Source organism: Anser anser (assembly GCF_964211835.1).
Source record: "Anser anser genome assembly, contig: HAP1_SCAFFOLD_232, whole genome shotgun sequence".
Lineage (NCBI taxonomy): Eukaryota > Metazoa > Chordata > Aves > Anseriformes > Anatidae > Anser > Anser anser.
In genome coordinates this window covers 64,412-91,075 of record NW_028154056.1, presented here as the reverse complement: position 1 = coordinate 91,075, position 26,664 = coordinate 64,412, and the positions used below count along the sequence as shown (strand labels likewise).

General features: G+C 49.3%; 1 protein-coding gene across 1 annotated transcript; it reads left to right on the top strand.

Moving 5' to 3' along the window:
* Nucleotides 1–8,743: 8,743 nt before the first annotated feature.
* Nucleotides 8,744–13,091, top strand: LOC310890885 (uncharacterized protein). The gene is made up of 7 exons (XM_083853201.1): nucleotides 8,744–8,901; nucleotides 9,790–9,942; nucleotides 10,450–10,622; nucleotides 10,824–10,917; nucleotides 11,536–11,613; nucleotides 11,866–11,975; nucleotides 12,412–13,091. Exons 2-7 carry the CDS (start codon nucleotides 9,928–9,930, stop codon nucleotides 12,665–12,667), a joined length of 726 nt encoding a protein of 241 aa, XP_083709327.1. The 5' UTR covers nucleotides 8,744–8,901; nucleotides 9,790–9,927; the 3' UTR covers nucleotides 12,668–13,091.
* Nucleotides 13,092–26,664: the final 13,573 nt, after the last annotated feature.

The window sequence follows — 26,664 nt, the reverse complement described above, 5'->3', positions numbered from 1 at the left end:
GAGGGACCTCTGCACCCAGACGGTCTGGAGCACGGGGACACCTTCAGCCGCTGTCACCAACCCAGCGACAGCACTGTGGCAGCACAAGTGAAGAATGGCCCCGCAGGAGCTGGACGTCAGGGGGGACCTGTCCCTGGATGTGGGTACGGTGCTGCCCTGTGCCCGGGAGAGTGTCGGGGTGAGCTAGGACAGCTGCCAGATCAACCACAGCCATGCGGAAGTAATGCTGTGCCCCTGCCAGCGGCGGGAATTAGAGGGAACGGTCAAATGAGTAGGGGAGGGGAGAAGCAAAGCCCCGAGGGGAGAAGCAAAGCCCGGAAGGGAGAAGAAGACAAAGACCTGCACTACATGACATGGTTTGTTAAATACCAAGGAGGGTGACAGAACTTGGAATTAAAGGCAGGCTGTTATCTGCACAGAACCGCCGCATTCATGCCAGCATGGCGGGGCCAATGACTGCTCTTGCTCACTGCCTGGAAACTGCCCGAATTACAGGGCAGAAGGCAAGTGCTCGCAGTCTACTGCCATCTTGGTAGAACTATGGCTTGTTTTCTGGACTGGGACTTCGTCTGCTCCACCTTCATCTGATCAGTAATAATGTTCAGCTGTGAAAATAGGGAAACGCACAATAAGAGGGGAATGCTTAAGGAAGGAACACGTTTTCACCTCCAACTACAAGCATTTCAGAAGTTAGTGAAGGAAATACCACAGGCTACACACAGAACATCTAAAGGGAACCTGCAAATGACTCTTGCTCATCAGTGACTCTTGCTACAAAAAGACTCTTGCTACAGGCTTGGGGGAGAGTGGCTCAAGAGCTGTGCAGAGGAAAAGGATCTGGGGGTGTTGGTCGATGCTCGCCTGAACGTGAGCCAGCAGTGTGCCCAGGTGTCCAAGAAGGCCAACGGCATCCTGGCTTGTATCAGGAAAAGTGTAGCCAGCAGCACCAGGGAGGTGATTTTTCCCCTGTACTCTGCTCTGGTGAGGCTGCACCTTGAGTACTGTGTTCAGCTTTGGGCTCCTCAGTGCAAGAAGGACATCAAGGCCCTGGAACGTGTCCAGAAAAGGGCTGTAAAGCTGGAGAGACCTCAGGGGAGACCTTATTGCTGTCTACAACTACCTGAAAGGAAGGTGTGGGGAGCTGGGGGTCCACCTCTTCTCTCAGGTAACTAGTGACAGGATTGGAGGGAATGGCCTCAAGTTGCACCAGGGGAGGATAAGGTTATAAATGAGGAGACATTTCTTCTCAGAAAGAGCAGTCAGACATTGGAGCTGGTTGCCCAGGGAGGTGGTGGCGTCACCGTCCCTGGAGGTGTTCAAGGAAAGGTTGGACCTGGCGCTTAGGGACGTGGGTTAGTGAGTGATATTGGTAGTAGTGTTAGTGTTGGGGAGAATCGAATGGATGTTTTATTAATGTCTCTTAGGTGATGGGTCATAAAGTATAATTAAGCATTGCCAAATGTACTTATATTATCAATTAATCTATGTATACTGGGAAACTTAGGGAGTATACTGAACAGTCAAATGAATCTTTGAAGGGGAACCCTGGGAGGGAACAGGTACAACCTGACCTTGGATAAGGGCCTGGAAATGCTGAAATGAGTTGAAGCAGAACCAAGGAGCGGAGGGAGCATGCGTCGAGTGAGAAAGGTGAAAAGTTTAGCAGAGAGGAAGACTCCTTACTTCGTCTGGACGACCACCCGGACGACCACCAGAGAGCACCACGCATGTGCAAATGGGAGGAGAGCTAATTAGAATGGAATGCGAGGCTGATGTTGCAACCTGTAATGAATATGTATACCTTACGTAATGTTGAATGTATAAATAACGGCTGGGATGTAACGGGACTTGAAGCCAGATTTGGGCACCTGCCCCGGCTTCCAGCGCTGAATAAAGCACCTTCATATAATCACTTGGTGGTTATGTGGTTGCTACGCTAACATTTTGGCGACCCAGGTGGGACGGCGTGGGCACTGCTGAGGCGGATCGTGTCTCGGTTTCGCTCCAGCCGGCACCGAGGGATTCTCGGGGAGCAGTCGACCGCGACCGACCTCCGCTGCTCACGACGTACCACTGGAACAGTAAGCAAAGGTGCTTTCGACTTTGGGTATTCGGTACCGATTTGGTTGGGAAAGCCTGCCGGTGAGACGCGGCGAAAGCCACGCTCGGTTGGGCAGGGAGCTCCCGGGGTAAGCCTAGGCGCCGTCCGTTAGACAGAGCAAAAGCTCTGCAGGTTCGGCATTGGTGGTTTGGTATTGGTAATTGTATTGGTTTGTGCTGAAGGGTCAGCACCTGGTATTATTGGTATGTGGTAAGCACGCTGCTGCTCCGGCAGCTTCTGGGAGAGCGTGCTGCTGCTCCGGCAGCTTCTGGGGGAGTGTGCTGCTGCTCCGGCAGCTTCTGGGTTTGTATCATAAGCTCAAAATGAAAAAGATTAAAGGAATTCTGGGAAAAGATGTACCTATCCCGCGAACATCCTCACTGGGGTGTTTGCTAGCACATTGGAAAGAGGGAGGTTTTGGTCAAGAAATGCGGAAAGGAAAGCTGATTGATTATTGTAATATTTGGTGGCCACAGTATAAACTAGAGGACCAAGAAACTTGGCCTGAGAATGGAACATTGCAATATAATACAATTTTACAATTAATGCTATTTTGCAAGCGGGAAGGAAAATATGATGAACTGCCGTATGTGGAATTATTCTTTTATTTGCGCCGAAAGCCTGAATGGCAGCATGCTTGTGGAATAATGGTGCTTGAAGTTTCAACTGAGGAACGTTGTTGTGCATGTACTAAGGAGGGACGCTGTATACAGCATCAGGCAATAGAGAATAATAAGTATTATGGGGAAATGAATAATGGAAATATTGATTTGGAAGTTGCGCCGTCGGCTCCGCCGGAAGAGCCAGGACAGGGAGGGAAAAGAGAAAAGGAAGATAGCAGTAGTGATGGAGAATCCCCGACTTTAGTCTCCCCTGTGTCACATAGGACCCGGCAACAGCGAAGGGCAGGAGAAACTATAAATGAACAGAGAGGGAAAATAATCGCTCCCCTCAGGCAAGGAGTGGGGACAGAAGGACCGGTATATGTTAAGGTGCCTTTTTCAGCTGGGGACTTAATGATATGGAAACAAGCAGCCGGCACCTACAGGGAAAACCCAGATAAAGTAGCCAGGGTAATGAAAATGATAATTAAAACCCAAAATCCCGATTGGGATGATCTCCAGGTGATCCTGGATACTTTGATGGACTCGACAGAAAAAGACATGGTATTGCGGGCAGCCAGAGAGAGAGCCCGAGAAGATATACGAAATGGATTAGTGCTTGGGAATCTAGATCAAAACTTCCCCACTGAGGATCCCCAATGGGATTATAACACAGGGGATGGAATAAGGAGGCTGAAGAGATATCAAGATTGGGTGCAAGTCGGGGTACAGAATGCCATGCCCCGGACCATAAATTGGTCAAAATTGTATAATGTCAGGCAAGAAAAAGCGGAATCACCTTCCGCCTTTTTAGAGAGATTGAAAGAAACTGCTAAGAAATATACAGATTTAGACGTAGAGACTGAGCAAGCTAAAGCTCAATTGGCACTCATTTTCCTGGGACAAGCCCAAGAGGATATTAGGAAGAAATTGCAAAAGTTGGAAGGTGCAGACTTGAGAAATTTGGATAGGCTGTTGGAAATAGCCTGGAAAGTGTATAATAACAGAGAAAAGGAAACGACAAAAAGGCAACAACAGAACTTATTAGCAGTAATTCAAGGGAGAAAACATGCAGGATTAAGGGGCAGGGGAAGAGGAAATATTAATGGTCGAGGTAGAGGAACAGGGAGAGGCTACCCAAGCTCAGGGGGAAACCGGCTGGGTCTTAACCAATGTGCCCATTGTAAGGGGGAGGGTCATTGGAAAAACGAGTGCCCTCTCCGTGGACAGATGATCGTTGGTGGGGGAAATTCGTTCCGAAACCAAGAAGCAGCCAAGGCGATGGTTCTAGGGGAATATAGTAGCTGACTAGGAGATCCGGTAGCAGAAACTAAAGAGCCCTTAGTAAAAATTCAAATAGGAAATAAGGAAATAAAATTTTTAATTGATACAGGGGCCACATATTCAGTACTCAATAGATTAAGTGGTAAGATAGGGGAAAGGAAAACTACTATTGTAGGTGCCACCGGGAAGGAGGAAATACGGCCGTTCTTACAACCCCTTGATTTACGGTTTGGAGGTAAAGAAATTACGCATGAATTTTTACATGTACCAGAATGCCCTATTCCTCTTTTGGGACGGGATTTGTTAACTAAACTAAACGCTACCATAACGTTTGAAGATGGAGAATTGATTATGAGAATCCCGGAATCAAAAGTGGGACAAATATTAATGATTAAAGAGAAGGCTGTTCCTCATATACCAAAAGAGGTAGAAAATGCAGTAATGCCTACGATTTGGGAAACGGACGTGCCTGGAAAATCAAAAGTAGCCCAGCCAGTAAAAATTGAACTTAAGGAAGGGGCCCGACCGGTACGGATTAAACAGTACCCATTGAAGCTAGAAGCTAGGCTAGGAATAGTAAAGATAGGTAGGGAACAGTAGGGTGATGGTTGGACCAGTGATCTTGAAGGTCTCTTCCAGCCTTAATGATTCTATGATTCTATGATTCTGTACCAGTGCAGAGAACAACACTATATGGGCTGCCGCAGGGAATGTTAACTCCATCCCAGACAGACCCAGTACAACTGGGGCAGGTGCCAGCTCAACCATGGCCACAGGGAAGTAATGCAGTGCCCCTGCCAGCCAGGCACGTTCTCGATGCCTCCTGAGGAGCCCTGCCCCATCGCATGGCCCGAGATCCCCATCCACGCTGCGGAAGAACGTCAACTGAGGCACAAAGAGCTCTTAAGGCAGGAGCCAGAAAGTGCCGCAGTCACTGCTGGACTGTGGGGGGGTGTGGCCCTCCAACTTAAGAGGACACTTGTGACGCCCCTGGTGATGCCCATTGTGACACAATGTGCCACCATCGCTGAGACGCAGTGTATGTGCACCCCTGCCAGCAGGAGTGCTCAGTGCTGTTGCCTCTGCTGTGGGAGCAACAGCGCTGCCCTGGCTGGGAGCCTCGGTGCGTCCCTGCCCTGCCTGGGAGCACCAGGCCACAGCCGCTGCTCGGGGCTCGGCTCCCCTGCCCCTGCGCCTGTCCGTGTCGGACCCAAGCAGGGCCCGCAGGGCTCTGGTGGCCCCAGGTGGGCTTGTGCCCACATCCTTGCTGCAGCTCCTGGGGCTCCTCCACCGGGGCCAGGAGCATCCGATGCCCAGCAGCACTTCCCTGTCCAGAGACAGCGATGCCCACCAGCTGCCAGAGGAGGGCCTGCACGGGCTGCACCGCGCGGCCGCCCGTGGCGACCTGGCCCGGCTGAGGCGGCACTGGTGGCTGAAGAAACGAGGCAAAAACCGTCGAGACCAGGCAAAGCGGTGAGGGGCTGGGGGGTGCGCTTAAAGGCTTGGGGTGGGATCGCTCTCCCGTGGCGTGCGAGCTTCAGCCTGGTGCCGCTGCGTACGCGGCTCTGGCACCAACCCTCCTTCTGCAGCAGGTGTCAGCAAGAGCTGAGGCGATGGAGGGCTGAGGCTGGGCGTTGTCCGGCCAGGCAGCCTCTCGCCCTGAAGTCAGTGGCACTGGACATAGTCGGGAGCACATGCTCCTACCAGCCCTTGGCAAAGCCTTCAGCCCCGTGCAGAGAGACGGCTGAAGCCCAGGGCAGAGTCAGGAGCACGGCAGCAAGGGCACCGCCTCCTCTGGAACCCTGGGTCAGAGCTTATGGGTGTGACCCGTTCAGTGACAAACTGGATCTGATTGATACAGCAGTGCGCGACGGGTTAAGAAGAAGGTTACTCAGAGGCATAGAGTGGTAACCAGGCTAGAGTAAGAGAAAGTGGGAACCACTAAGGAGGAGTTGTTAGGCTCGGACGGGCCTATAGAGGGCTACGCGTGATCAAAAGGAATGCACCAACCAGAAGTCTGTAACTATGTTTGCCAGCCACGTGCAGCGCGTGGAGGGGCTCAGAAAAACTATGTAAGATCTGGCATTGGGACAATAAAGGGTCTCCATTTCTCGACTATCTTGGAGCCCGTGTCGTCATTCCCTTCAAGAGCTGATCACTGAGAGGGCTTTTCCCTCTCAGCTGGCAGAGGGGAACAATCCAGCTTTGCTTGGAATTGCTGGGGCGGCTCGAGCGCTGCTTGAAGGGTGTGCTGCCGACCGCCACTGCCCTGTCCTCTCCCTGTGGGGTTGTTTAGCAGCCGCTCGGGCATTAGCAGTTCTCTCCTGTCCTGTGGGTGATTAGCGTCAGGGCATTCACCGCCCTTCTGCCGCTCGAGTGATTGTGGAAAAACTTGGAGACTTACACTGACTTCGCACTCTTCATGGAGTTCCACAGCCTCCAAAGCTTACGTTCTGCTTGGCATTGGCAAGTGGAGACTTGTGGCCCTGCGCGTGTTCCACAGCCAGAAGTGATTTGGGGCATTGCCTGCCTGTGGAAAGCTAATTTATTTTGGTTTTAGGACACCGCTGCACCTTGCTTGTGCGAACGGCCATGCAGACGTTGTTCGATTCCTGGTGCAAGAGAAGTGCCTGCTGAACCTTTGTGACAACACTGGCAGATCGCCACTCATGATGGTATGTGGAACACGTTACTCTGCTCTAAGTGGGGCTTTATCAATTGTGCTTCCAATGACAAGTGTCTTGCCGCATTCTTCACACCGACCTGTAGAGAAACATGAAAGTTGTAATCGGCACGTAATAGGCGTACACTAGCTCATCTCGGAAGACGCTCTTATCTTCCAGCACTGGGAAGCTGCTGTAGCTGTGACAGAGTGAAACACGGCACAAGTCCTTCCTTTTCTTTGTGTTGTTTGCAGGCAGTGGAGAGCCAGCATGAAGAATGCGTGGCGATTCTGCTAGAGCCCCGTGCCGACCCAAACCTGGAAGGTTACAGAGGCAAGTCTGCCCTTCACCTGGCTGCCGCAGCTCCTAACACGTCTCTAGCAGAGATGTTAGTTGAGCATGGTGCACACCTTGAAGCAAAGGACTGTGTAAGTTTTGAATCTGGGCAGCACTGCTCTTTGGGAAAGGCACTTAATTCGTCTGGGTTGTTCTGACGGGCATTCTTTATCCTTTCAGGAGGGAAATACCCCGCTTCTTCTTGCCATCTCCAGCCATCATAAAGAGATGGTAAAGTTTCTTCTTCAAAAAGGAGCGAATGTGTGTGCTCAAAGTTTCTTTGGAAGGTGAGGCATGGCTCCAAAGTGCATGTGGCTCTCCTTAGCATTGTCACTGGAATGAACAGGAGAAGGAGAGTCAGTGTTGTCCAAGGGACAATGGGCACCAAGTGAAACAAGAGGCCTTCCCACAGCTGCTTAGGAGAAACCCTCTCAGCATGAGGAAGGTTAATCAGGGGAGCAGGTGGCACCAGGGGTTTGAGCAGCCTCCATCCTATGAGGCTTTGAAGAGCAGAGTGGAAGAAGCCTTGAGCAACGTGCTCTGGCCTCGTGGCTGAGTCTGCTCTGGGGAGGCGGCTGGCCAGGAGCTGTCTGGAGGTGCCTTCCAGCCTCAGTCCTCCAGCACTCCCCTGTGTGTGGCTTTGCTTTCCCTGTGCTTGTAGGAATCGGGGAGGGAATTGTTTGGGGAGGAAACAGGGATTAGAATAACAACAACACAGAGCCTGCAAATGCTGCTATGTTTCATACCATCTTTTGGATGCTTTAGGACTGCTCTTATGCTTGCCGCTTCTGCTGGGGAAACGGATGTAATAGAGCTACTTCTTTCCTACGGTGCCAACGTTACTTGCAAAGATATCGCTGGCTACACGGCTGTGGATTATGCTCTCCAGTCAGGACACGTTGGGTGAGTGTTTTGTATGTCGCTGTTAGAGCGGCTGAGTTGTCAGAGTGTCTGTGCTGATTTGTCACCCTCTGCGGTAGCTGCAGAAGTTTTAATGAAATGAAAATTAGAAATCCTGCTTGTGTTACTACACCCAGTTCCACACCACTGAAAAGGAAAGAGGCACTTTTTCTTTCAGTGTTACGTCACTGTTAGAGCGGCTGAGTTGTCAGAGTGTCCGTGCTGATTTGTCACCCTTTGTGATAGATGCACAAAGGCTTAACGATATCTTCAGACCTTTCTTGAAGCTGGGCTCGGTGATGTCTTCTCATAAATCACCTTCCCAAGTCAAGAGAGGATTTGGAAGTAGAGGAGAACTTCCACCCACAAGGCTTTCTTAGAAATCCCGCTTGTGTTGCTAAGCCCAGTTCCGCTCCACTGACCAGGAAAGAGGCACCTTTTCTTTCAGTGGGGATCTTACCAGTGTCCCTTTAGATAAACCCTCAAAGAGATCCCTGGTGGTGTAGCAGGTCCACCATCATGGGGAGACTGACACCGCACACAGACAGTTCTGAACTGGTTCCAAGTCAGTTGCTGTCCTAGGCAAGAGCAAGGATACTAGGCAAGGATGTTTTGGATCTGACTGCCTGTATGTTCTCTCTTTCTGCGTGTAGCCTTTGCAAGAAACTGGTAGAATGCGCAGGCAGTAAAAAGACGGGAGAAGCTTCTGCTGGCGCTGCACAAGACACAACAGTCCCCAGCAGATTCTGCTCTCCGAGGACTGAGCACTTTGCACTGGCCACACTTGCTTTGGATGGAGAAGGTAGGATCCTGAAGTGTGGAAGAGCTGATGAGGACAACTAATGTGGCCTGATGTCAGACCGCTTCCCGTATTTGGGGGCAGGGCTTGACTGGCAGGGAAAAGCAGAGTGCCAGGAATGCTCACACTGTCTCGCTTCGTCCATCCCTTGTAGGTGCCCTGCCAGCTGTAGGAGCAGAGCAGGAGGAAGAGGCTGAATTGCCCTGGGATCGCAAGGTACTTTCTGTGAAGGACCCACTGGGCTCCCATTTGGCTCGCTTACTTTGGGGCAAGTTTACCTCTGGGCTCGCTTACCTCTGTTGCTGCCTCTGCCACTTGTTTGTGACTGGGGCCCTTGAACTACTTGTGCTCCAGCCCAGCTGTTCAGTTTGCGCTGGGTTGGTGAAACTGCTGGGAGAACTGGGTCTCGCTGCAGCTGGCCTTTCAGTTAGAGTTCCAGTCTAGGGAAAGCATGTTCTACATAATGAAGCAGCAAAGATTATTCCTGCTGCTTAAAATCTTCTGAGCTTCTCAAAGGGGCTGGCCGGGAGTGGACTGTTGCTTTTCACCATACTTCACCAGTGCTCCGGTAACCTTTATGTGGCAATTCTTAACGCCAACAACGAAGAGATACCAGAGAATAGCATTGAGGGCTTGCAGCTCTGCTTTCAGTGTGCATTCCTTGGCCGCGAGCATGTTCTCAGAAGCAGCAGGGAGATTCCAGGCCATGCTTAAGCTCTGGCAGAACGAAGTCTGGCTTCTGCTTTACAACTGCTGAAATGCCATTGGAGGCAACAATAGTTCTGCAGATTCCATTCTCCACTGCCCGCCTTTTTGCGTAGGTAGAAAGCCCCTGCCCAGTCTCTCAGGCTATGTTCCAAGAAGAGAAAAAACGTTAAGCCTTCCCTCTGTTTTAAGAAACAGAAACCCTCACAAAGAGCTGCTGATAGTTGAGGCTAAGAAAGATGGAGAGAGGTCCCCAGCTGTGCCTGGTGGTGGTGCACTTCCAATCCTTTGTTTCAGTCAGAAGACTGACCTAGTTGTAGAACCTAATGAGTAAAAGCACAGCTCATATTCCCATGTTCTCACTGACTTTGTCATGCTCACGGAACACCATTTCTTTAGGATCAAGACAGACAGCTGCAGCTTGAGCTTCCTGGTGCTCCTGAAAGTCTGTCCGTGTCAGAAGCCCCACCTGAAGCTACTGAGAGCCAGCTCAGTGACACTGAGAAAGACGTAGAGCGCTTGCGAGAGGAATTGGAGATGGTTAAAGCTAAGGTATGGAAAGGCTGCACTATAGGGATAAATCCAAGGGTGGTTGTCCTTTCTCTTCCCTTCTTCCCCCTCTCTGCTGGTGACCAACACAACGGGCCCTTTGGGGAGCTTTTCACAAGCTGGAGGGACAAAGCAGTGCGTTAGGAGGCACCTTCCAGGGGGTAGGTTTGACCAGAGCAGTTTGCGCTTTCTCAAAACTTGGGTGTGCTCTGAGACACAGAGGGTGCGGCACCACTTGGGTGTGCTCTGACAACGGTTGTAAATTTTTTTTCATGTCTCTGTGTTGGGACCAGCATTGGCAGTGTCTGTGCCAGAGTCGCAGACAAAGCAGGCTGAGTTTTGTGCCAGCGTTCAGGAAATGCTGTAGAAAATCTACAGAGCTATAGGAGAGGGGTTAGTACAAAATGCAGTGAAGTAACATGCATGGGGGTTTGAGAGTGGAAGCAGTCAATTTCCCTCCCTAAAGACTAGGCTGACCACCATGGATTGATTCTTCCTTTGGTTTTGCAGGTGGAGGCATCGGAACAAGCGTGTATTGAGTCTGAGGTCTGGGTAAAATACCTGGAGACTGTACTGGAGGATAAGAAGAGAGAAGCAGCAGCTTCTTCCCAGAAAGTGCAAGGCTTTCTGGAGCCATCCTTTGGAACTGGAGCTCTCCAAAAGCTGGAAGAACGCATGCAAGGGTAGGCAGGGTAGTAAGACAGAGGGGCGAGACGCTGCTTTCTGGGACTGTGTGAACGCGAGGGAATTGCCTCGTCACATCACAGAAAGTTAATACAGGATTTGGAAAGAAGCCTTTGCTTTAGCTTATGTTCTTGCACACTGTTCTTTCCAACTGTGTGCTCTTGTGGAGTTCCCCAATAAGGCCTGTATTTCTCTTTCAGACTCAAAGCTGGAAGTGACAGATTGGAAGCCACAATCCAGCAACAAAGCAGACTGATTGAAGCCCTTCAGAGACACCAGCAAGCCTCTGCCTCAGTAAGTCAGTGATAAACTTCCCTCTTCCCTGTGAGCTCCTGCGCCTAGCTAAGTAGTTCTGTGGGGACAAAGTAAGATGAGATTTTTCTGCCAAGCTTAGGGGAGCCGAGTTCTTGACCAGCTGTGCTGACTGTAAGCTGCTCTGAAAATCCTGCCGGTCTGTTCCCCAGCTTTCTGGTTTTGAGAGTTTTCCCATGATACTACGGCAAGTCCTACAACACCAGGAAGTTCTTAGCACTAGAAAAAATAAGGGTTCACTGGAATGCACTGGTCTAGGTATTTTCTGCTTTAGACCAGTGGTGATATTGAAGATCGCAGGCTGCACTTGAGATATTCCTCCTGCGTGAGAGGTGGTAGTCAAGTTTGCACAATGCTGCACAGCCCCGACCTGACATGCCGCGCTGTCGCTAATAAAGCAGTTCCTCTTGGCGTAAAGGAGGGGCTTTCATCTGTGGCCTCTGTGAAGCAAATGATTCTTCTTGTCTGCCTGGGGAGGAGGGAGGTGAACATGAGCCCTGTACTCTACTGAGACTGGCAGGAGGGGAAGAGCGGCAGAGAGGTGTGAGGCAGGAAAGTTGCACGCAGCATGACTTTTCGCTTCTTTTTGTGCTTCTGTAGGCTCGTAATCACCCGGAGGACTTGGTAACTGCCTTTCAGTCAGCACAGACAACCGCAGACGGGCATCCACACCAGCAGGTATGGGAATGCTTTCTGTGAATGACTATTTTAGTCTTTGAATACCTGCTGGGCAGGTAGTGGGTGAAAAGACCAGGGGAGCCATGGGAAACCCTCCTGCTTTTATGGCAGGGCACATTCAAGGGAAGGGGAAGCCCTGCTACTCCTGCTTCCCCAGTACTGCTACCGAGTTCTGCCTAGGCTATCTGCACATACCACACGTAGATGCTGTCCCTGTGCTGGTTCTACCATGTATCGTTTCTGTTTTGAAAGCATCAGTGTCAGAGAACAGAAGAGAAGCTGGTCGAGTTGAAATGCCCAGTCGAAGCGCGCCTCGAGCAGGAAATGAAAAGCAACAGCGAACTGCGGAGAGAATGTCTCAGGTATGGCTTGTTAGCACTTTAAAGAGAGATCCCATAGAGTAGAAATCAAGCTTCATGGAGGCTGAATGTAAAAATAGGTGAGGGTAACTGTCTGTGAGCAAATTCAGGCCTCACGCTAGGTCTTACAAGGCTCTTCTGTACACGTGCCTATGGTTTTACAGAGCTGCCAAAAGAACTTCAAGTGCAGGTTGCCCTGCAATTCTCCTGGGAGGGCAGGAAGTCCCTTCTCCATTTATTCCTCCGTTCAGGTGCAAGGTGGACCCTCCAAGTGATCTGCGGCACTGGAATGCTGTTTTTTCTCAGTAACTCCTGGTCTGTCAAGCGTGTTAAAGAAGAAGCAAGGCTTCTCTATGCTGTTTATGTCTGAGAATGTGAAACAGGCTGGTAGTTCCTTCACCTCCTACCTCAAGGTTTTCTTGACTAATTTGCTGCACAGGTTAAGGAGGCTTCTGAACGGAGCTCTGCAGAAACTAAGAGAATCTGAGGCCAGAGAAAGAAAGTTCATGATTAATACTGCAAGAGACATGACGAGCAGCTGCTCTGAAGGGGCCAGTGAAGCTGATAAATTAACAGCAAAGGTGAGCTCCGGATTCTGCAGGATTTTGTGGTTTCTTTTTTTGTCTGTTAATGTACATACCTCTGTTGTTCTTTTCTATGCTCCTTGTATTGTGAGATGTCTGTTCTCTACTTGATGCTCCTTCTGTTGTCATACATAGCAGGTATTGCAGAAGGAGTCAAGTGCCCTTGTGGTGGCTCATTCTTAGTCCAAAGGCTCGTAGCATTCTCGTGGCTTCACTGCCATTAGAAGAGTTCTCTTAAATGACAGGGAATGGCATTGTGTTTAGGCAGTGTAAAATGAAGATTAAGTTTCCGTGTTTTTGTTTGTTTTTATTTTTTGTTTGTGTTTGTTTTGAGGGATTTTTGTTTGTTCGTTTTCTATCTATTTATAAAAGGCAGGAACCTCCCGAGTGTATTTTTAGAAGGTATAGAAAAGGTGTATTTCTGGGGGAGAAGAGTAAGACAGCATCGCAGCTGGCCTTTGGGACTTAATGGGACATCTGCTATATCCTCCGTATCCTTGCAACCAAACATCAGCTTTGACCTAGGGAGAAAATGCGTTCCTCCAGCAGTTCTGTCAAAGTGGCCTCCTGAGGCACTGTTTCCAAAGCTTTCAGAGTAAGGGCAGGAAGAGTATTTGTTGCTCGTGCCTAGTCCGTTCTGCACTGCAGCGCTTCCCCCCACACACAATAGGCATTCTTTCTGGTGTCTGGGTAGAGGTGTGTTTGATGTCCCATGAGCAGAGGAGCATTTTGGGCAAGAGCGTCCCTAGCAAAAGAACCGAGGAAGGATGGAAACTTGGGGAATCCTGTCAGCAAAGATCTTAAAGCTGTTCTTCTCTTGAAAGACGAGCCTGCCTTTACTTTGCTTTTAATACCGAGTCAGAAGGTGACAAAGACCATCTTGACGCCCTACCCCTTTATGCATTGCTCTCCACAGCTCAATGAACTTTCGCAGCAGCTGGAGATGGAGTCTGGAAAACGCAGGCAGCTAGAAGCACAAAATTGCAACCTGCAAGAAGAGCTGTCTGCTCTGCGTGGGTCTCAGGAAAAACTGGAGAAGAGCAATGGCCAGCTGCAAGAAGAGGTGGCATGCATCAAAGCTCTTCTGAAGACTTACAAGGTGGGTCACAGGCAAAAGCAACAGCATGAGACAGAGATAAGAAAGAGCCTGACAAGGAACAAGTGCTCGGACCAGAAGTCGCAGGTGATGTTTGTATTTGGGGTCTTGCCCCTCATTCTTTCTGTGAGGCGTTGTTCTCCACAGGCACAGAAGTCCCTGTGAATTGTGTATGGAGCCTTTGGAAAAGGCTTACAAGCAGAGGACTGTCTTACAGAGACAGAAGTGTCTTAGCACTGACTCTGAAGTAAGAACAGAGTGCTGAGAACTGGTGTCCTCCAGACTAAAATGAATGGTTGACCTGTGGGAGTTTCCGGCTTCTGCCTTCACTGCTGGTGGTAGTGAGGAGGCAAGTGGCCTCCCCTGAGTGAGGCTGGGCCCTTGAAACTGGCTATGCGAAAGGTAAAGGTGAGCTCTGGATTCTGCACGCTTTTGTGATTTCTTTTTTTGTCTATTCATGTCCATACCTCTGTTGTTCTTTTCTATGGTCCTTCTTGTATTGTGAGTTGTCTGTTCTCTCCTTGATGCTCCTTCTGTTGTCATACATAGCAGGTGAACGCAGAGCAGTTGTCATTGTGGGTCAAAATGAACGTGCAGAGCAGTATCTGCAAGGGCACACTGAGGGCAGGCTGCTCTGTGGAGGAAGGACGAGCTGAGAGTCACAGCAAGGATGGCGGGCTCAGTGGCTTCACAGGCCATGGCATAGGTCCACAGCATTTTCCGGGTCTGGCAGGTGGAACTCCACCTGTCTGAAGTTGGCTTTGCCCAAGATCACTTCCAGAGCCCTGTCTTAGGAGTTGAGCCAGTGATGCTTTTGTAACTTACCGCTCACCAGCAGCTGTCTCAACCCGTCTTTCCCTAGCCATGGGCACCCTGAAGTAGAGGTCCAAGAAGTGCTTTTGAGCTGCCGTGGGTGTCTTGTTCAGGTGCATGGAACCCTTGATCTAGATTTCCCCTGGTTACTGAGAGGTGCTGCTAAGGCACACGTGTGCTTTAGAAGGTATTGTAGAAGGAGTCAAGTGCCCTTGTGGTGGCTCATTCTTAGTCCAAAGGCTCGTAGCATTCTCGTGGCTTCACTGCCATTAGAAGAGTTCTCTTAAATGACAGGGAATGGCATTGTGTTTAGGCAGTGTAAAATGAAGATTAAGTTTCCGGGTTTTTGTTTGTTTTTATTTTTTGTTTGTGTTTGTTTTGAGGGATTTTTGTTTGTTAGTTTTCTATCTATTTATAAAAGGCAGGAACCTCCCGAGTGTATTTTTAGAAGGTATAGAAAAGGTGTATTTCTGGGGGAGAAGACTAAGACAGCATCGCAGCTGGCCTTTGGGACTTAATGGGACATCTGCTATATCCTCCGTATCCTTGCAACCAAACATCAGCTTTGACCTAGGGAGAAAATGCGTTCCTCCAGCAGTTCTGTCAAAGTGGCCTCCTGAGGCACTGTTTCCAAAGCTTTCAGAGTAAGGGCAGGAAGAGTATTTGTTGCTCGTGCCTAGTCCGTTCTGCACTGCAGCGCTTCCCCCCACACACAATAGGCATTCTTTCTGGTGTCTGGGTAGAGGTGTGTTTGATGTCCCATGAGCAGAGGAGCATTTTGGGCAAGAGCGTCCCTAGCAAAAGAACCGAGGAAGGATGGAAACTTGGGGAATCCTGTCAGCAAAGATCTTAAAGCTGTTCTTCTCTTAAAAGACGAGCCTGCCTTTACTTTGCTTTTAATACCGAGTCAGAAGGTGACAAAGACCATCTTGACGCCCTACCCCTTTATGCATTGCTCTCCACAGCTCAATGAACTTTCGCAGCAGCTGGAGATGGAGTCTGGAAAACGCAGGCAGCTAGAAGCACAAGATTGCGACCTGCAAGAAGAGCTGTCTGCTCTGCGTGGGTCTCAGGAAAAAATGGAGAAGAGCAATGGCCAGCTGCAAGAAGAGGTGGCATGCATCAAAGCTCTTCTGAAGACTTACAAGGTGGGTCACAGGCAAAAGCAACAGCATGAGACAGAGATAAGAAAGAGCCTGACAAGGAACAAGTGCTCGGACCAGAAGTCGCAGGTGATGTTTGTATTTGGGGTCTTGCCCCTCATTCTTTCTGTGAGGCGTTGTTCTCCACAGGCACAGAAGTCCCTGTGAATTGTGTATGGAGCCTTTGGAAAAGGCTTACAAGCAGAGGACTGTCTTACAGAGACAGAAGTGTCTTAGCACTGACTCTGAAGTAAGAACAGAGTGCTGAGAACTGGTGTCCTCCAGACTAAAATGAATGGTTGACCTGTGGGAGTTTCCGGCTTCTGCCTTCACTGCTGGTGGTAGTGAGGAGGCAAGTGGCCTCCCCTGAGTGAGGCTGGGCCCTTGAAACTGGCTATGCGAAAGGTAAAGGTGAGCTCTGGATTCTGCACGCTTTTGTGATTTCTTTTTTTGTCTATTCATGTCCATACCTCTGTTGTTCTTTTCTATGGTCCTTCTTGTATTGTGAGTTGTCTGTTCTCTCCTTGATGCTCCTTCTGTTGTCATACATAGCAGGTGAACGCAGAGCAGTTGTCATTGTGGGTCAAAATGAACGTGCAGAGCAGTATCTGCAAGGGCACACTGAGGGCAGGCTGCTCTGTGGAGGAAGGACGAGCTGAGAGTCACAGCAAGGATGGCGGGCTCAGTGGCTTCACAGGCCATGGCATAGGTCCACAGCATTTTCCGGGTCTGGCAGGTGGAACTCCACCTGTCTGAAGTTGGCTTTGCCCAAGATCACTTCCAGAGCCCTGTCTTAGGAGTTGAGCCAGTGATGCTTTTGTAACTTACCGCTCACCAGCAGCTGTCTCAACCCGTCTTTCCCTAGCCATGGGCACCCTGAAGTAGAGGTCCAAGAAGTGCTTTTGAGCTGCCGTGGGTGTCTTGTTCAGGTGCATGGAACCCTTGATCTAGATTTCCCCTGGTTACTGAGAGGTGCTGCTAAGGCACACGTGTGCTTTAGAAGGTATTGTAGAAGGAGTCAAGTGCCCTTGTGGTGGCTCATTCTTAGTCCAAAGGCTCGTAGCATTCTCGTGGCTTCACTGCCATTAGAAGAGTTCTCTTAAATGACAGGGAATGGCATTGTGTTTAGGCAGTGTAAAATGAAGATTAAGTTTCCGGGTTTTTGTTTGTTTTTATTTTTTGTTTGTGTTTGTTTTGAGGGATTTTTGTTTGTTCGTTTTCTATCTATTTATAAAAGGCAGGAACCTCCCGAGTGTATTTTTAGAAGGTATAGAAAAGGTGTATTTCTGGGGGAGAAGACTAAGACAGCATCGCAGCTGGCCTTTGGGACTTAATGGGACATCTGCTATATCCTCCGTATCCTTGCAACCAAACATCAGCTTTGACCTAGGGAGAAAATGCGTTCCTCCAGCAGTTCTGTCAAAGTGGCCTCCTGAGGCACTGTTTCCAAAGCTTTCAGAGTAAGGGCAGGAAGAGTATTTGCTGCTCGTGCCTAGTCCGTTCTGCACTGCAGCGCTTCCCCCCACACACAATAGGCATTCTTTCTGGTGTCTGGGTAGAGGTGTGTTTGATGTCCCATGAGCAGAGGAGCAGTTTGGGGAAGAGCGTCCCTAGCAAAAGAACCGAGGAAGGATGGAAACTTGGGGAATCCTGTCAGCAAAGATCTTAAAGCTGTTCTTCTCTTAAAAGACGAGCCTGCCTTTACTTTGCTTTTAATACCGAGTCAGAAGGTGACAAAGACCATCTTGACGCCCTACCCCTTTATGCATTGCTCTCCACAGCTCAATGAACTTTCGCAGCAGCTGGAGATGGAGTCTGGAAAATGCAGGCAGCTAGAAGCACAAAATTGCGACCTGCAAGAAGAGCTGTCTGCTCTGCGTGGGTCTCAGGAAAAAATGGAGAAGAGCAATGGCCAGCTGCAAGAAGAGGTGGCATGCATCAAAGCTCTTCTGAAGACTTACAAGGTGGGTCACAGGCAAAAGCAACAGCATGAGACAGAGATAAGAAAGAGCCTGACAAGGAACAAGTGCTCGGACCAGAAGTCGCAGGTGATGTTTGTATTTGGGGTCTTGCCCCTCATTCTTTCTGTGAGGCGTTGTTCTCCACAGGCACAGAAGTCCCTGTGAATTGTGTATGGAGCCTTTGGAAAAGGCTTACAAGCAGAGGACTGTCTTACAGAGACAGAAGTGTCTTAGCACTGACTCTGAAGTAAGAACAGAGTGCTGAGAACTGGTGTCCTCCAGACTAAAATGAATGGTTGACCTGTGGGAGTTTCCGGCTTCTGCCTTCACTGCTGGTGGTAGTGAGGAGGCAAGTGGCCTCCCCTGAGTGAGGCTGGGCCCTTGAAACTGGCTATGCGAAAGGTAAAGGTGAGCTCTGGATTCTGCACGCTTTTGTGATTTCTTTTTTTGTCTATTCATGTCCATACCTCTGTTGTTCTTTTCTATGGTCCTTCTTGTATTGTGAGTTGTCTGTTCTCTCCTTGATGCTCCTTCTGTTGTCATACATAGCAGGTGAACGCAGAGCAGTTGTCATTGTGGGTCAAAATGAACGTGCAGAGCAGTATCTGCAAGGGCACACTGAGGGCAGGCTGCTCTGTGGAGGAAGGACGAGCTGAGAGTCACAGCAAGGATGGCGGGCTCAGTGGCTTCACAGGCCATGGCATAGGTCCACAGCATTTTCCGGGTCTGGCAGGTGGAACTCCACCTGTCTGAAGTTGGCTTTGCCCAAGATCACTTCCAGAGCCCTGTCTTAGGAGTTGAGCCAGTGATGCTTTTGTAACTTACCGCTCACCAGCAGCTGTCTCAACCCGTCTTTCCCTAGCCATGGGCACCCTGAAGTAGAGGTCCAAGAAGTGCTTTTGAGCTGCCGTGGGTGTCTTGTTCAGGTGCATGGAACCCTTGATCTAGATTTCCCCTGGTTACTGAGAGGTGCTGCTAAGGCACACGTGTGCTTTAGAAGGTATTGTAGAAGGAGTCAAGTGCCCTTGTGGTGGCTCATTCTTAGTCCAAAGGCTCGTAGCATTCTCGTGGCTTCACTGCCATTAGAAGAGTTCTCTTAAATGACAGGGAATGGCATTGTGTTTAGGCAGTGTAAAATGAAGATTAAGTTTCCGGGTTTTTGTTTGTTTTTATTTTTTGTTTGTGTTTGTTTTGAGGGATTTTTGTTTGTTCGTTTTCTATCTATTTATAAAAGGCAGGAACCTCCCGAGTGTATTTTTAGAAGGTATAGAAAAGGTGTATTTCTGGGGGAGAAGAGTAAGACAGCATCGCAGCTGGCCTTTGGGACTTAATGGGACATCTGCTATATCCTCTGTATCCTTGCAACCAAACATCAGCTTTGACCTAGAGAGAAAATGCGTTCCTCCAGCAGTTCTGTCAAAGTGGCCTCCTGAGGCACTGTTTCCAAAGCTTTCAGAGTAAGGGCAGGAAGAGTATTTGTTGCTCGTGCCTAGTCCGTTCTGCACTGCAGCGCTTCCCCCCACACACAATAGGCATTCTTTCTGGTGTCTGGGTAGAGGTGTGTTTGATGTCCCATGAGCAGAGGAGCATTTTGGGCAAGAGCGTCCCTAGCAAAAGAACCGAGGAAGGATGGAAACTTGGGGAATCCTGTCAGCAAAGATCTTAAAGCTGTTCTTCCCTTAAAAGACGAGCCTGCCTTTACTTTGCTTTTAATACCGAGTCAGAAGGTGACAAAGACCATCTTGACGCCCTACCCCTTTATGCATTGCTCTCCACAGCTCAATGAACTTTCGCAGCAGCTGGAGATGGAGTCTGGAAAATGCAGGCAGCTAGAAGCACAAAATTGCGACCTGCAAGAAGAGCTGTCTGCTCTGCGTGGGTCTCAGGAAAAAATGGAGAAGAGCAATGGCCAGCTGCAAGAAGAGGTGGCATGCATCAAAGCTCTTCTGAAGACTTACAAGGTGGGTCACAGGCAAAAGCAACAGCATGAGACAGAGATAAGAAAGAGCCTGACAAGGAACAAGTGCTCGGACCAGAAGTCGCAGGTGATGTTTGTATTTGGGGTCTTGCCCCTCATTCTTTCTGTGAGGCGTTGTTCTCCACAGGCACAGAAGTCCCTGTGAATTGTGTATGGAGCCTTTGGAAAAGGCTTACAAGCAGAGGACTGTCTTACAGAGACAGAAGTGTCTTAGCACTGACTCTGAAGTAAGAACAGAGTGCTGAGAACTGGTGTCCTCCAGACTAAAATGAATGGTTGACCTGTGGGAGTTTCCGGCTTCTGCCTTCACTGCTGGTGGTAGTGAGGAGGCAAGTGGCCTCCCCTGAGTGAGGCTGGGCCCTTGAAACTGGCTATGCGAAAGGTAAAGGTGAGCTCTGGATTCTGCACGCTTTTGTGATTTCTTTTTTTGTCTATTCATGTCCATACCTCTGTTGTTCTTTTCTATGGTCCTTCTTGTATTGTGAGTTGTCTGTTCTCTCCTTGATGCTCCTTCTGTTGTCATACATAGCAGGTGAACGCAGAGCAGTTGTCATTGTGGGTCAAAATGAACGTGCAGAGCAGTATCTGCAAGGGCACACTGAGGGCAGGCTGCTCTGTGGAGGAAGGACGAGCTGAGAGTCACAGCAAGGATGGCGGGCTCAGTGGCTTCACAGGCCATGGCATAGGTCCACAGCATTTTCCGGGTCTGGCAGGTGGAACTCCACCTGTCTGAAGTTGGCTTTGCCCAAGATCACTTCCAGAGCCCTGTCTTAGGAGTTGAGCCAGTGATGCTTTTGTAACTTACCGCTCACCAGCAGCTGTCTCAACCCGTCTTTCCCTAGCCATGGGCACCCTGAAGTAGAGGTCCAAGAAGTGCTTTTGAGCTGCCGTGGGTGTCTTGTTCAGGTGCATGGAACCCTTGATCTAGATTTCCCCTGGTTACTGAGAGGTGCTGCTAAGGCACACGTGTGCTTTAGAAGGTATTGTAGAAGGAGTCAAGTGCCCTTGTGGTGGCTCATTCTTAGTCCAAAGGCTCGTAGCATTCTCGTGGCTTCACTGCCATTAGAAGAGTTCTCTTAAATGACAGGGAATGGCATTGTGTTTAGGCAGTGTAAAACGAAGATTAAGTTTCCGGGTTTTTGTTTGTTTTTATTTTTTGTTTGTGTTTGTTTTGAGGGATTTTTGTTTGTTCGTTTTCTATCTATTTATAAAAGGCAGGAACCTCCCGAGTGTATTTTTAGAAGGTATAGAAAAGGTGTATTTCTGGGGGAGAAGAGTAAGACAGCATCGCAGCTGGCCTTTGGGACTTAATGGGACATCTGCTATATCCTCCGTATCCTTGCAACCAAACATCAGCTTTGACCTAGAGAGAAAATGCGTTCCTCCAGCAGTTCTGTCAAAGTGGCCTCCTGAGGCACTGTTTCCAAAGCTTTCAGAGTAAGGGCAGGAAGAGTATTTGTTGCTCGTGCCTAGTCCGTTCTGCACTGCAGCGCTTCCCCCCACACACAATAGGCATTCTTTCTGGTGTCTGGGTAGAGGTGTGTTTGATGTCCCATGAGCAGAGGAGCATTTTGGGCAAGAGCGTCCCTAGCAAAAGAACCGAGGAAGGATGGAAACTTGGGGAATCCTGTCAGCAAAGATCTTAAAGCTGTTCTTCCCTTAAAAGACGAGCCTGCCTTTACTTTGCTTTTAATACCGAGTCAGAAGGTGACAAAGACCATCTTGACGCCCTACCCCTTTATGCATTGCTCTCCACAGCTCAATGAACTTTCGCAGCAGCTGGAGATGGAGTCTGGAAAATGCAGGCAGCTAGAAGCACAAAATTGCGACCTGCAAGAAGAGCTGTCTGCTCTGCGTGGGTCTCAGGAAAAAATGGAGAAGAGCAATGGCCAGCTGCAAGAAGAGGTGGCATGCATCAAAGCTCTTCTGAAGACTTACAAGGTGGGTCACAGGCAAAAGCAACAGCATGAGACAGAGATAAGAAAGAGCCTGACAAGGAACAAGTGCTCGGACCAGAAGTCGCAGGTGATGTTTGTATTTGGGGTCTTGCCCCTCATTCTTTCTGTGAGGCGTTGTTCTCCACAGGCACAGAAGTCCCTGTGAATTGTGTATGGAGCCTTTGGAAAAGGCTTACTTTCTCCTCCAGACTAAAATGAATGGTTGACCTGTGGGAGTTTCCGGCTTCTGCCTTCACTGCTGGTGGTAGTGAGGAGGCAAGTGGCCTCCCCTTAGTGAGGCTGGGCCCTTGAAACTGGGTATGTGTGACTGATGGGGGGATGGTTCTCTTCTTCTTTGTGGTGATGGAAATTTCATTATCTGCTTCAGACACAGGCAGCCTCTCCAGACGTGCAAGAACTGACAAGATCCCCTCCTTGCACTTCGCTGGGAAAGAGCCCAAAGCACAGAAGCAGAGATGCTGACTCTGAAGAGGAGGATGTTAGGGAAAAGACACCACAAGATCATACTTTTCCATATGAGTCCATGCAGGAAAGACTGGAAAATTACAGGTACTACTATCTGGAGGAAGTAAACCTCAGAAGATGCCTACAAAAGGACCTCAAAAGGTATGTCTGGACGTTTTTTGGAGTGAGAGTAAGATGCTGCTTTTTCCCTGTACATTTTCTTCCCAACATCCCTTTTTTTTGTCTGGTCAGCATTATGTCAGTAAATATGCCTAAAAAGGCATATTGATAAAAGACTCCTCTGCAAACCTTCCTCTTTTTTAGAACTGCCTTCATAATGCTTCAGTGTTCCCGCAGTGCCATCACTGGTCGTGGCATTACAAAAGCATTTTTGAAGTTGGCATCGTCTTAACATGTGGTCTTCTGGCCACTCTGATAATGTGTTCCTCATTGTAACGTTCTCTGCGATATAAGGCAGAGAAGCGAAATTGCCTGTCCTATTGTCCTGTCTGCAAACATGAATGCTTGAATAATATGGGCCTTCTAGAGAGCAGAATCTCTGAATCTGCTGATTCAATCTCTCTGAATTTTTCAGAACTCGTCAGAAACTAGCTGAAGTCAAAGCTCAGCTCCACCAGAAGCACCACTGAAGCCTGCGTGGCTAAGGTCAGCATTCATACATGTTATTCTCAACCCCTCTTAAAGCATATCTGTGAGCAAGCTTACGCTTCTGAGCCTCAAGTTAGAATCCCTTTGTGGTTCCAAAACACACCTTCTTTATGCTAAAACAACTGCTAAGCATCAGAAGAGTACACAACTGTATGGGGGCGGGCTGAAGACCTCTGGTCATTGCGGGGTGTGCAAAATACAGAGTGCCCTTCTTCTTCTGCAAAGCCGTAAGGGAAAGAGTGAAGGGAAAGAAAGGGAGAATAGACAAAATAACCGTACAAATGGTAATAGGAGAACAGGCACCAGACAAAGACATGCCGCACTGAAGGCTGCGTTAGGGCCTGGTTGCAGCAAGAAGATGTTTGCCTTTTCAAAGGCAGATCCTTTTCAACGTTTTCAAGGTGAATGCGGAAGCTGTATTTTAGGAGTAGTGTTCCAAAGAATGCCCAGTTTGAATGCTTAGAGAGTAGGGACACTTGAGGATGAAGAGGGCTGCAGAGGACTAGAGTCTAACACTGATGAGCAAGAGTCATTTGCAGGTTCCCTCACAACGTTCTGTGTGTAGCCTGTGGTATTTCCTTCACTAACTTCTGGAATACTGGTAATTGGAGGTGAAAAGGTGTTCCTGCCTTGTGCATTTTCTTCTTATTGTGTGTTTCCCTGTTTTCACAGTTGGATATCATTACTGATCAGATGAAGGCGGAGCAGACAAAGTCCCAGTCCAGAAAACAAGCCATAGTTCTACCAAGATGGAAGATGACTGCCAACACTTGCCTTCTGCCCCGTAATTCGGGCAGTTTCCAGGCCGTGAGCAAAAGCAGCCATTGCCCCCACCACGCTGGCAAGAACGCAGCGGTTCTGTGCAGATAACAGCCTGCCTTTAATTCCAAGTTCTGTCGCCCGCCTTGGCATTTAATAAACCATGTCACGTAGTGTGGGTCTTTGTCTGTTCCCTTCTCCCTTACGGACTTTGCTTCTCCTCTCCCATGCCCATGTGACTGTTCCCTCTGATTCCTTCTGCTCGTCTCTCTTACTGACCAGGAGCATCCTGTGAACATCAAATGTATTATTTCCGTTGTGGGAAGCAGACCAACCCTCTTGCAGATGTGTCCTGTGAGTTACACAGTACCAAGGGAAACTCCTGGGTGAACTAGGGACAAGGGCTTGGGATGGAAAAAGGGAGAATACACAAAGACAGAGGTGCCATTTGCCTCTTGTGGCTGGAAATGGTTCCCTTGCAAAAGGGATAGCCCACGACAAGCGGGGGACCTCAACCACACTGTCCATGAGGCTGGCAGAGAGCTTTAATGCTGCGGCCAGATTTCTGAATGCAGGGGAAATGATTTGTAGGCTTCAAACCAGCATCCTCTGAGCAAGATGTTCTCCTGGGAAGAAGACCCGGGCTCCCCCGTATAAAGAGATCTTCTGCCACTCATCTGGCAAATTCAGGGAGGGCTGAAGGCAGAGGAAAACACCACCTGCGCACCCACTCCATCCAGCAATTGCCCCAATCCCCTGAAGTCCCTTTTGATAGTCTCCAGGCTTCTCTCAGCAATTTCATCACTGCCACCCTGAATTCCCACTAATGGGTAATAATCGGAGGGGGGCTAACGAGGTCAGGAAGTTTCCTGGTAATGTCCTTGACCCGAGCCCCAGGTAGGCTGCAGACTTCCCTACGGGTAGGGTCGAGCTGACATATGGGGCCCTCTGTTCCCTTCAGAAGGGAGTCGCCTACAACCATTACCCTTCTTTCCTTCTTGTTGGAGGAAGTCTTGAGGCGTGGAGTCAACTTGCTGGGTCCTTGCGGCTCCCTTGACTGCCTCCAGCGGCCTCGATGCGGAAAATCGCCTGCCCGCCGCGATCCACTCTCCGCAACAGCACGCGACTGCCTTGGACTGCAAACCTCTACGGAGGGAGCAAAAGAAGGGGGCAGGGGGAAGTTCTCATTCCCTGTGAAGGAGTTACTTTGCAAGACCCCTTGTTTGCCTATGGAGTGACTGTGGGACACACCTCTGTGGTGGTTTTACTCAGGTGGGCAGCTGAGCTCCATCACAACCGCTCACTCACTCCCACTCCTCAAAGGGAAAAGGGGGAGAAAATACGATGAAAAGGGCTCAAGGGTTGAGACAAGAACAGGGAGTTCACTCAACAGTTATTGTGAAGGGCAAAACAAACTCAGAGTATGGAAATTAGTAAAATCTATTGGCTATTACTTACTAACAAGCCAGAGAAGTGAGAAACAAAGGAAAGAAACCAAAGCCAACTTCGTCCCACCCAACCTCTTCCACCTCCTCCCCCTGAGCGGCACGGGGGAATGGGGGCTGCGGTCAGTCTGAAGCCAGGGATAGAAGAATGGGGGCTTGCTTAATCATGTTAATGATTAATGATTAAAGGATTTATCTGTGAAAGCAACACACTTGACGCTCAGGACGTATGTCTTGACACTGAGCAAGGTGTTTTCCACTTTGAAATTCATCCAAATACTAGTCAAAAGACTGTGCTTATTTATTGGTCAAGGCTGTGTGTGTTTAAGAACTGCTTGTGCTTTTGCAGAAGTAGATAAGGAGAATATTACTCTCCCTAGCAAAAATCATTCTAACTTTTGTATCTGTAACTTTGTTAGAATTGTCGGGTGTGATTTTTATATTTGGCACCAGTGGTATCCCACCAGTTGATCAAGTCTAACAATACAATATAAACAAGGTGCTGGTCATCACTGGTGGGACACAATCTTCGGGTGGTCACCAACGGCAAATGGCATTCTCAATACATTGTGTCACCCGATCATAGTCATATTGACCTTAGTTGGTATGAGTCTTGTATTGTATGTAATTATACTACTCTGGAACTGGAGAATGTTATACCGCATAGCCATGCTGACTTCTTTGTTGCACGTCCATGGTATGGCATTAAGTGATCAGTACCAAGTTGGGAATCTTTGCTGCGAGTAAAAGAATTTACTAATCTTCTAGAAAGGGGGGACTGAAGCCAGGGATAGAAGATCGGGGGCTTGCTTGATCGTATTAATGATTTCTAAATAAAACAATTGTAATTATTAAAGCCAGGAATGAAAGAAAGGGGGCTTGCTTAATCGCTTTAAAATAGATATTGCTGCGTGTCTTTGCTTACTGCTGTGCAAATTAATCGAAACAAGGAGTCTTGGGGCCCCTCACAGAAGATGTTTCCTGACAAAAATGGGGAACCTGTCTCAAAAACCAGCTGAGACCGACCTTGTGGTTTGGACAAGAGCCAAGGGGCAGCTGAGTCTGTACAAAGGCACGGGGTCAACTAGTGGTGATGAAGAGGAGTTATCGGACTTCATTCCCACGACCCCCCGACGACCACCACCAGAAGGCACTGCGCAGGCGCAGATGGGAGGAGTTTATGGAAATGACTTCTTGGAGCTAATTTTAATACAAAGCGGGGATAGGTTAGGCATACGCATAAGCGTATTGGGAAACTTCATGCATATGTAACTTTTTACTGCATATAACCAAAGCAAGTTGCCGCGTTAAGGTGCGCGTGCCTTTGGGGGCTATCCCGCATGTGACCGGCGCCAAGATAAACCACATACCTACTTTATAACTTATTTGTGTTGAGTTATAGTCTTCTTCCATGAACCAAGTCCCTGATGCTTTGTCTCCACCGCTCCTTCACGGTCACTCTCTGCCCCAGCTCCACGTGGGGTCCCTCCCATGAGATGCCATCCTTCCAGAACTGAGCAGGACTGCTGCCCACAGGCAGCAACTCTTCAAGAACTGCTCCCACATGGCTCCGTACCATGGGGTCCGTCCGTCAGGAGCAAACTTCTCCAGCACGAGTCCCACACGGGCGGCAGCTCCCCCCAGAACCCCTGCTCCTGCGTGGGCTCCTCTCCACGGGCTGCAGCTCCGGCCCGGGGCCTGCTCCTGCGGGGGCTCTCCATGGGCCGCAGCCTCCTCCAGGCCACATCCACCTGCTCCACCGGGGGCTCCTCCACGGGCTGCAGCGTGGAGATCTGCTCCGTGTGGGACCCATGGGCTGCAGGGGAACAGCCTGCTCCATCGG